This window comes from Colobus angolensis, unplaced genomic scaffold, assembly GCF_000951035.1.
Source record: "Colobus angolensis palliatus isolate OR3802 unplaced genomic scaffold, Cang.pa_1.0 Scaffold337, whole genome shotgun sequence".
Classification (NCBI taxonomy): domain Eukaryota; kingdom Metazoa; phylum Chordata; class Mammalia; order Primates; family Cercopithecidae; genus Colobus; species Colobus angolensis.
This window is the reverse complement of record NW_012116677.1, coordinates 2,016,242-2,027,533: the sequence shown is the minus strand read 5'-3', so window position 1 is coordinate 2,027,533 and position 11,292 is coordinate 2,016,242. Positions and strand designations below refer to the sequence as shown.

At 41.6% G+C, this 11,292-nt stretch overlaps 1 protein-coding gene across 1 annotated transcript in view; it reads right to left on the bottom strand.

The window, feature by feature from the left end:
• The window catches only part of IPO11 (importin 11), a 224,917-nt gene that overhangs the window by 201,837 nt on the left and 11,788 nt on the right, over positions 1-11,292 (bottom strand). Inside the window, exon 2 of the mRNA XM_011952217.1 lies at positions 1,051-1,194. Coding sequence (XP_011807607.1) covers positions 1,051-1,194 — 144 coding nt within the window. The remainder of the gene's footprint in view (positions 1-1,050; positions 1,195-11,292) is intronic.

Sequence of the window (11,292 nt, the reverse complement as noted above, 5' to 3'; positions counted from 1 at the left end):
TTCCATAATGGTTGAACTAGTTTACAATCCCACCAACAGTGCAAAAGTGTTCCTATTTCTCCACATCCTCTCCAACACCTGTTGTTTCCTGATTAAAATCAGTATTTTATTTTTTTTACCATTCTGTTACTGAGCCAAACAGCCAACTTTTTTGTTATATTCAGAATAACAAGTCTGACTTTAAACAATTTCCCTTACAGTCACGACCAATATCTTCTTCAATTTAACAAACAACTCAAACTTTTTTAGCCAACAAGTTAAAATATATATGACAACTACTATCACTTATTTTATTTTGCAAGATATAATAAACAATTTTGCTCTGATTCTATGACTCGGTCACAAATACTGAGTCAGTTTTTAACCCAAGTGGAAGCTTTGTTGCCCCGACCAGAAGCTAAGTCTCAAACACTAATCAGAATTCTCAATTTCTTAGAAGAAAAGTATAAGGAAGGTCTTCAACACAAAAATACTTCTTTCATTCTGGCATTGAGAAAATAATTTTGATTAATTAGTCAAAAACTTTAAACTCCAACAAAGGTTTGTTTAAAGCACATATTGTTAATTAATTATACTACTTCCTATTACACCCAAGAAAGCATCAGATATGTCGAGAGAATGAAATTTTTAGATAAGAAAAGAAAACATTTTAAAGTGAAATACACAGTACACCTGACACTGATGCTGCAATATGGAGACCTGAACAACTATGACAACATAAATTACCTGGGGTAGGGATAAAGACAAAATATGAAAGAGTGCCACCTCCAGTCCTGATGGTAGATACTTTCAACATACTAAAACTGAAAATCATCACAGTTTTGCCTTCTGAGCAAATGCTACACATACCTTGCTTATTTTTATATTTATCAATAAATATTTCTTTAACACCCTTAAGAAGCCATAAAGTAATAAAACAATGGCAAAGGCATCAGCAGCAAAACATTTGAATCTATTTCACTAAACTACCAAGAAAACTAGGTTTTTAAAACAAAGTAATGTTGTCTCATTTTATTAAAAAGAAAAGCAAACAATTTTAGAACAACTTACCAGCAACACTGAATAGAAACCTGGCTGTGTCTCCCACTGCTTCAGCTGCTCCTCGGCTGGTTTTAACACAGCAGTATCCTGACTAGTGGCCTGTGTTAAGACCTGAAGAACAACAGTGCTGGCACTATTGAGATCCATGGAAACCTGGCAATGATAAGTTAACATACTTGAATGTGTGTATTACAATAAAAAATTAACAGTAAAATAAATGGAGACAAAAAGCTTTCATGTACTGAATTACTCCTATTCATCTACTCCTTCATGTTCTGCCTTTCTATCTTTTCTAAGTATATCCACACTCTTCCTTAAAATTCATAATCAAATTATTTTTGCTTAAATCAATTTATTCTTAAAGGAAACTCTCTTTCATTGTTCTATAAATGTAAGATAATAAATTGAGGGAGGGAGACACACACACAAACTTCAAAGTTTCTAAATTCTGAGTAAGTACCATTATATGCCCAAGACTAAGCATAATGCCTTCTGTCTTCGTTTTAAAAAGGAGACTAATAAGTGTTATAAAAGTATTAAACCATGTAGCAAGTAGCACCTAACTTTATCCTTGACAAAATCAGAAGGAAGAAAAGAAAACCGAAAAAGAGTTGCTTTGACTCATTTGTATTCTCCAACATCATCTCACATGCCACCAGAGGTACACGTCCAAATCATTTTAAGAAACACGCAAAATGAAATGCTATGGAGAAAAAAGCCAAACTGACCTATTAAACAAAAATCTAAAACCTAAGTCAGAAAGGATCTTAAGGGCTGAGTCATCTAATCCTATACCACGTAGCTGAAGCCATTCAACAAATACACAATTTCTTGAATTTGTTGAATTCTCCAGGATTCTGTTTCTAATCGCCTCCAAAATTGTATATACAACTCTATACTTAGCAAGTATGTATAGTTATTCACAATATACACATACAAAACATAAGGATTAAAACTGAAAGCTAAAAATGCTGACAGAAAATAAATCGAAGTTCTCAGTGCAGGGGTGACACGGAATAGTTTTGTACTGTATTGATATAGCTTAGTGATAATGGCTAACTCTATGACTGAAGAATGTTCCAGACAGTAAAAGTCTGAAAGTTATTAGCCTATAAAGAATACAGCCAAAGCAAATGGATTTCTTTGTTAAAATAATTATAATTAAATTGCAGTGAATCAGCAAGATCCCAAATGCTGATTCAACAAGAAATCTGACCTAGATTATCTTTTAGGGAAAATTAACCATTTCAAAATCTATGTAAGTAAAGCAGGGCTAAACAAAAACACAAAAATTTCACTGTACCATCTTAAGAAGGGCCCAATAACTAGAATCTGACAAATACCAACAGTTAGTAATAGAGTTGGATTAAGATTTGATTTGATTTTGATTTATTTTTTGAGACGGAGTCTCACTCTGTCACCCAAACTGGAGTGCAATAGCACACAACCTCAAATTCACTCCACCTCCCAGGTTCAAGTGATTCTCTGGTCTCAGCCTCCCCGGTATTTGGGATTACAGGCGCACACCAACAAGCCCAGCTAATTTTTGTATTTTTAGTAGAGACAGGGTTTCACCATGTTGGCCAGGCTAGCCTCAAACTCCTGACCTGAGGTGATCCGACCGCCTCGGCCTCCCAAAGTGCTGGATTACAGGCGTGAGCCACCATGCCCAGCCAGATTAAGACTTTTTTTTTTTTTTGAGATAGAGTCTTGCTCTATTGCCCAGGCTGGAGTGCACTGGCACGATCTCGACTCACTACAACCTCCGCCTGCCAGGTCCTTGGCCTCCCAAAGTGCTAGGATTACAGGGGTGAGCCACCATGCCTAGCCCAGATTAAGATTTCTCACCCAGGCTGTAATACAGTGACATGATCACTGCTCACGGCTGCCTCGACTGGTGATCCCTCCACCTCAGCCTCCTAAGTAACTAGGAACACAGGCATGTACCACCAGGCCCAGCTAATTTTTTTTTATGTTTATATTTTTTTGTAGAGACAAGGTCTCACTTTGTTGCCCCGGCTGGTCTCGAACTTCTAGGCTCAAGCAATCCCTCCCAAAGTGCTGTGATTACAGGCATGAGCCATGACATCTGGCCAAATTTTACATTTTCTAGTAGCCACGTTAAGTAGTAAAAAGAAATATGTAAAATTAATCTTATTATATATATTTTACTACAGCCACTCTGATTTTTATATATGCATACACACACACACACACATATATATATATATTTTTTTTTGAGACGGAGTCTCACTCTGTTGCCTAGGCTAGAGTGCAGTGATGCAATCTCAGCTCACTGCAACCTCTGCCTCCCGGGTTCAAGCAATTATCCTGCCTTAGCCTCCCAAGTAGCTGCGATTACAGGTGCGAGTCACCACGTCCAGCTAATTTTTTTATTTTTAGTAGAAACTGGGTTTCACCATACTGGCCAGGGTGGTCTCAAACTCCTGACCTCAAATGATCTGCCCACCTCGGCCTCCTGAAGTTCTGGGATTACGGGCGTAAGCCACTGCAGCAGGACTAATAGTGTATTTGACTCAATATATCCAAAATGTTATCACTGCAACATGTAACCAATATTTTTAAAATATATTGAGATATTTTACTTTTAATACTAAATCTTCAAAATCCTGTGTATCTTTTACACTTAAAGCACATCTCATGGCCAGGTGTGGTGGCTCATACCTGTTAATCCCAGCACTCTGGGAGGCTGAGGCGGACAGATCGTCTGAGCCCAGGATGTCAAGACCCACCTGGGCAACAGAGCAAAATCCCGTCTCTAAAGAAAGTACAAAAATTACCCAGGTGTGGTGGTGTGCACTTGTAGTCCCAGCTACTAAGGAGGCTAAAGTGGGAGGATCACCTGAGCCCAGGGAGGTCCAGGATACAGTGGGTTGTGATCATGCCACTGCACTCCAGCCTGGGCAACAGTGAAACCCTGTCTGAAAAACACAAACAACGGCCGGGTGCAGTGGCTCACGCCTGTAATCCCAGCACTTTGGGAGGCCGAGGCGGGCAGATCACGAGATCAGGAGATCGAGACCATCCTGGCTAACCCGGTGAAACCCTGTCTCTACCAAAAACACAAAAAATAAACCGGGCATTATGGCGGGCGCCTGTAGTCCCAGCTACTTGGCAGGAGAATGGAGTGAACCCGGGAGGCGGAGGTTGCAATCGAGATGGCACCACTGCACTCCAGCCTGGGCGACAGATATAGGCTCCGTCTCAAAAAAAAAAAAAAACACAAACAAAAAAAAGATCGACTGCAACTGAGTGTGTCACTTTAGATTGGGTATTCAGGGAAGGCTTCTGAGAAGTGACATTTATGACAGACATGAACAAGAGAAACCCATGCAAAGATCAGAAGGCAGAGCTTCAGATAGGGAAAACAACTAGAAAAAAGGCCTTGGGATCAGAAACAAACTTAAGAAGGCCAATATGACTGACACTTAGTGGGAAACAGGGAAAGTGGCAGAAAATGAAGTTGGAGAAAGGGGCAGGAACAAATGGGGCAAAATAAGGTGTCTAGACTTTTCATATAGGTATAAAAATAGACACAGGATAGCAACAATATAAATATATTGCTGTCAACATATGAATGGAGAAAAGCTCTACCAGAACTCATCCTCATCCCACCCCTCTATCAAAGAAATAAAGATAAAAGTCACGGCCTTGCTTTGGGCTACTACTAAAAAAATCACTGACTACTACCAACTCTCAAAGCAATTTTTCCCTAGAGCAAAGATTGTGTGGAGAACATAAATGCACACAGCAAAGCAATCCTTATCCTCATCATTTTTCCTGTTCTAGTGGAATCTGCTAGAGTTTCCCATCCCTGCCTCCTTCCAGTACCTGCCCCATCCACGTCATCCCCTTGCTTTGGTGCTTGCTCCTAAGAAGTCCATCCAGTCTCGGGGGGAAGAGCTCAGTTCATACAGTTTTGGGGCACCTATTTTTTGCCAGACACTGCAGTAGTTGTTAGGATAAGAATCAGAACAGTCTCTGTTGTGTACCCAAAATCTATGGGCTACTGGGGAGAGAGGCAGAGGAAGCTATGCTTTTTTTTTTTTTTTTTTTGAGACAGAGTCTGGCTCTGTTGCCCAGGCTGGAGTGCAGTGGTGCGATCTTGGCTCACTGCAAGCTCCGCCTCCTGGGTTCACACCATTCTCCTGCCTCAGCCTACCGAGTAGCTGGGACTACAGGCGCCTGCCACCACACCCAGCTACTTTTTTTATATTTTTAGTAGAAACGGGGTTTCACCGTGTTAGCCAGGATAGTCTCGATCTCCTGACCTCGTGATCCACCCACCTCAGCCTCCGAAAGTGCTGGGATTACAGGTGTGAGCCACCGCGCCGGGCCGGAAGTTATTCTTACTGTTAAAACAAATTGTGAAAGGTACGTTTCTACCATACCAGTTGGCACCCAGAGCATATCTCCCACACAGAACCAATATGAGTGTTTCATCTAAATGGGTAAAAACCCAAAGCCCAAAGGTATACAAATGTGCCTGTAGTTGGAAACATAAAAATGCTCATTAAAAGAAGCAAGCAAACAAAAGAAAACTCAGCACCTTTGCCTGCCACTAACAGATTTCTCAAACCTGCAGTGACTTTAATTTCAGCCATACATAACAATTTTCTTTAGAATATTTGTATTATCTGTGTTTGTCATTAGTTTCAGGGCATTTCACACATACAATAACCTCAGCAAGTCTACTAAATGCCAACACATTAAGTAGACTGACTCTAAAAAAAAAAAAACAAAAAGGTTTCAAAATTAGAGTAAAAACTGAAGAGTGTTTCAAAATAAAAAGGGTTCCCAGAGTGAAATAATTTATTCAGGCATGGGTAAATAACCCATGCTAAAACCATTAAATGAAACAACAGTTGTTGGGGAACAGAATGTGTTCCCAGTGTGTCCAAGTATCACTCCACAGATTACTTGCTAATTGTAATGAAGAAACGAACCTTTAAAATAAAGAAATTCATCATCAGTCACCAGCTTAACCAAGAGAGTAAATTCAGTTATCAACAACAGCAACACGACTTGACCTTAGGTGCCTCCTGATATGATGAAATACGCAGCCCACAGCCTCACCTCTGAAACATCAAAAATGGTCAACATTCATCTAATCAAGACTGGGACTAACTTCCAGTTTAAAAGAATATTTCTGGAATGATGGCATGAGTAGCTCCACTGACCCTCTCCTCAGGGATACAACCCTAACTGGTGAAAATTATAAAAGGCTCAAAGTCTCTGGAAAATGTCTTAAGCTCATACAGCAAATACAGAAACATCTATGTGACAAATACTACTAAATCTTGATAGGAAGAGTTAAGAATCTGTGGTTTTTTAGCCACAAACCCAGCCCTGCCCCACAATGTGAGGAAGTTCTACTCCAGGGACATACAGCCAAGAACACGGGGCTTTCACTCACCCTAACTCCCAGCTAAGGGCTATGGTCTCTCCCCCAGATGGGTAGCCAGCCAGCCAGCATTTCTCATACACCCCAGCTATATGCTATAGAAGTTCTATACCAGGCAAACACAGCTAGAGGTCCAGGGCTCTCTTCTTCCATCCAGGCACCACTCCTGGGCCAGAAGCTCTACCACAGGGCAGCAGGCAAAGAATAGTGAGCCTCTATCATGCCCACAACAGCTTGCTCAGAGCAGAGGTACCACACCAGGATAAATAAAGTACTCAACTCAAATTTGGCCGTCAAAGTATGGTGTGGTAAGTCAAAGTATGGTGTGGTAAAAGGAAAGCAGCTTTTACTTAAATGTTAGTAAATGGGAAAAGAGCCCAGCTCAAGCCTCAAAGGAATCATTTCGGTTTTTTTGCACTGAGTGAAGGGGTTTAAGAAGAAAAACTTGGTGTAAGAAACACATGGGAGTGGTGCAAGAGGGTACAGGTCTGCATGCCATATGTATGTATGTATGTATGTATGCATGTGTGTGAGAAGACTCACATACATGTCACCCTGTCTTGCTCTGTCACCCAGGCTGGAGTGCAGTGGCGCAATCTCAGCTCACTGCAACCTCTGCCTCCTGGGCTCAAACGATTCTTGTGCCTCAGCCACCCAAGTAGCTACGATTACAGGTGTGCGCCACCAAGCCTGGCTAACTTTTGTATTTTTAATAGAGCTGGGGTTTCGCCATGATGGCCAGGCTGGTTTCAAACTCCTGGCCTCAAGTAATTCACCTACCTCAGCCTCCCAAAGTGCTGGGAATACAGGTGTGAGCCACTGCGTCTGCTTGCACACCTTGCTAATGGCTATCTTGAGTAAGCTGGTGGTATAGCTGGCATCATCTTGACTTCAGCCTGGTGGTGGTAGACCATCTGTAACTCTTCCTAAGCAGGAGAATTCCACAGCTGAGTCCCTATGTCTGATTTGTTTTAAAGTTAGCTCCTGGAAAAATCGCTTGAACTCAGGAGGTAGAGACTGCAGCGAGCGGAGATCACACCACTGCACTCCAACCTGGGTGACAGAGCAAGACTTCGTCTCAACAAAAAAAGCTTCTGGAATTTCTAAGCAAGTGCACAGTTAGATGAGTACTGCACACAGGAGTGCCTGGTGGGAAAGGAAGGAAAATGAAGAGTTTTAAAATACACTGTAAGGCCCAGATGTGGTAGCTCACACCTGTAATGCCAGCACTTTGGGAGGTCGAGGTGGGAGGATTACTTGGGGCCAGGAGTTCAAGTCCAGGCTGGCCAACATAGCAAACCCCATCTCTACTAAAAATGGAAAAAATTAGCCAGGTATACAGTGCCATGTGCCTGTAGTCCCAGCTCCTCAGGAGGTTGAGGCAAAAGAATCACTTGAACCCAGATGGTGGAGGTTGCAGTGGGGAAAGCACATCACTGCACTGCAGCCTGGGTGACAGAGGAGACTGTCTCAAAATACAAAATAAGGTCAGGCACAGTGGCTCCCGTGGCTCACACCTGTAATCCCAGCACTTTTGGAGGCTGAAGTGGGAGAATCACCTGAGGTCAGGAGTTCAAGAACAGCCTGGCTAACATGGTGAAACCCCATTTCTACTAAAATTCAAAAAATTAGCTGGACGTGGTGATGCATGCCTGTAATCCCAGCTATTTGGGAGGCTGAGGCAGGGGAATCGCTTGAACCCGGGAAACAGAGGTTGCAGTGAGCCAAGAACGCACTACTGTACTCCAGCCTGGCGACAGAGCAAGGCTCTCTCTCAAAAATAAAAATAAAAATAAATAATTAAATGTAATTAAATTAAATACATTGCTAGACTACTTTCTGAGATTAAGGGGCCTGGCATGGTGGCTCATACCTGTAATCCCAGCATGCTGGGAGGCTGAGGTGAGCAGTTCGCCTGAGCTCAGGAGTTCAAGACCAGCCCCGGTAATATGGCAAAAACCCACCTCTACTAAAAATACAAAAGATTAGTCAGATGTGGTGGCTGGCACATGCCTGTGGTCCCAGCTACTTGGGAGGCTGAGGTGAGAGGACTGCTTGAGCCCTGGAGGTCAAGGCTGCAGTGAGATAAGATTGTGCCACTACACTCCAGCGTGGGTGACAGAGGAAGACTCTGTCTCAAAAATAAAAATACAAAATACAAAATAAAATAAAAAGATTAAGAAGGGAAAAAATTTTTAATGCATTTTAAAGCTGGGATTCTGAGTTACAATAACATTTGGAGACTTTAATACTCCACTTCCAATAACAAAACACTAAGAAAAAGATCAACAAGGAAATACAAGCCTAGAACCACATTACTCACAAACAAGACCCAAAAGACATTTACAGAATACTCCACTCAACAAAAGAAAAATGCACATATTTTTCTCAAGTACACATGGAACATTCTCCAGGACAGACCATATGCTAGGCCACAAAACAAGCCTCAGTAAATTTAAAAGAACTGAAATCATACAAATATATTCTCTGATCATAATCAATAACAGAGACATACAAAAACTTCACAAATATGTGGAAATGAAAAAAAGTCACTCCTATATAACCAACAACTCAAATCAATCACAGGGAAATGAGAAAATATTTTGAAATGAATGAAAATGGAGACACAGTATACCAAAACTTCTGAGATGTAGTCAGAGTGAGATGTAGATTACTACTTCTGAGATGTAGATTAGACAGACTTTCATAGCTGTGTGTAAATGCCTATACAGTTCTCCCTCAGTATATGAGGGGGGACTGGTTCCAGGACCACCTGCAGATACAAAAATCCAAGGATGCCCAGGTCCCCTATATTAAATGACATAGTAGTATTTTCATATACATGCATATCCTTCCATATACTTTAACTCACCTCTAGATTACTTATAATACCTAATATAAATGCTATGTAAATAGTTGCTATACTATATTTTGTTGTTGTCCTACTATTTATGTTAATCTTTTTGAATATTTTCAACATGACATTGGTTAAACCTGCATATGTAGAACCTGCAAATATGGAGAGCTGACTGTTTTTTTTTTTTTTTTTTTTTTTGAGACAGGGTCTCACTCTGTTGCCCAGGCTGGAGTACAGTGGCGCAATCTGAGCTCACTTGCAACCTCCGCCTCCCGGGTTCAAGTGATTCTCCTGCCTCAGCCTCCTGAGTAGATGGGACTATGGGGTGCACCACCACGCCTGGCTAATTTTTGTATTTTTAACAGAGATGGGGTTTCACTATGTTGGCCAGGCTGGTCTCGAACTCTCGACCTCGTGATCCACCCACCTTGGCCTCCCCAAGTGCTGGAATTACAGGTGTAAGCCACTGCACCCGGCCTATCTTCTTTTTTTTAATAAAAGATTTTGGCCAGATGCAGTGGCTCACACCTGTAATCCCAACACTTTGGGAGGCCAAAAGAGGAGGATCACTTGAGCCCAGGAGTTTATGACCAGTCTAGTGAACACAGCAAGAACTTGTCGCTACAAAAAAATTTAAATTAGCCAGGCATGATGGTACATACTTAATGTCCCAGCTACTCAGGAAGCTGAGGCAGGAGGATCACTTGAGCCCAGGGGGTTGAGACTACAGTGAGCCATGATTGTGCCACCGCACTCCAGCCTGGGTGACAGAGCAAGATCTCAAAAAAATAAAAATTAAAACTTCACCAAATGACACTATCACGAAAGTGAAGACAACCCACAGAATGAGAGAAAATACTTGCCAACCATATACCTGATAAGGGAATTGGATCCAGAATACATAAAGAACTTTTATACAACCCAATAATAAAAAGATAAATAACCCAATTTAAAAATAGGCAAAGGATTTTAAAAGGTGGTTAAAGAAGATGCAAAAATGGTCAATAAGTATATGAAAAGATGCTCAACATCATTAGCAATTATGGCAACACAAATCAAAACCACAATGAGGCTAGCCAAGGTGGCTCACGCCTATAATCCCAGCACTTTTGGAGGCCAAGGCTGACAGACTGCTTGAGCCTCAGGAGTCCAAGACCAACCTGGGCAACATGGCAAAACTCCATCTGTATTAAAAAAATTTAAATTTAAATAAAAAAAAAAACAGTATCACACCCACTACTACTGTAATAATCAAAAAGATAATGATCCAATCAATGGTGTTCAGCTTTTTAAAAAAAGATAATGAGGCATCAGTAAGGAGAAACTGCAACCCTCAGATATTGCTGGTGCGAATGTAAAGTGGCCACTTCGGAAGTCCGGCAGTTCCTCAAAATGTTAAACACAGACTAACATATAACATAACAATTCTACCTTTGGACATACACTCAAGAGAAATGAATATGTCCATACAAAAATCCGTACACAGATATTCACTGCAACATTACTCATAGTAGCCAAAAACTGACAACTCAAATATCTATCATGTGATGAATGGGTAAATAAAATGCGTATTTCAGCCAGGTGCAGTGACTCACGCCTACAATCCCAGCACTTTGAGAGATCAAGGTGGGCAGATCCCCTGAGGTCCAGAGTTCAAGACCAGCTTGGCCAACATGGTGAAACTCCGTCTCTACTAAAAATATAAAAATCAGGCCAGGCGCAGTGGCTCATGCCTGTAATCCCAGCACTTCAGGAGGCTGAGGCAGGGGGATCACGAAGTCAGGAGATCGAGACCAACCTGGCTAACACGGTGAAACCCCAACTCTACTAAAAATACAAAAAATTAGCTGGGCATGATGGCATGTGCCTGTAGTCCCAGCTACTCGGGAGGCTGAGGCAGAAGAATCGCTTGAACCCGGGAGGCAGAGATTGCAGTGAGCCGAGATCGCACCACTGCACTGCAGCCTGG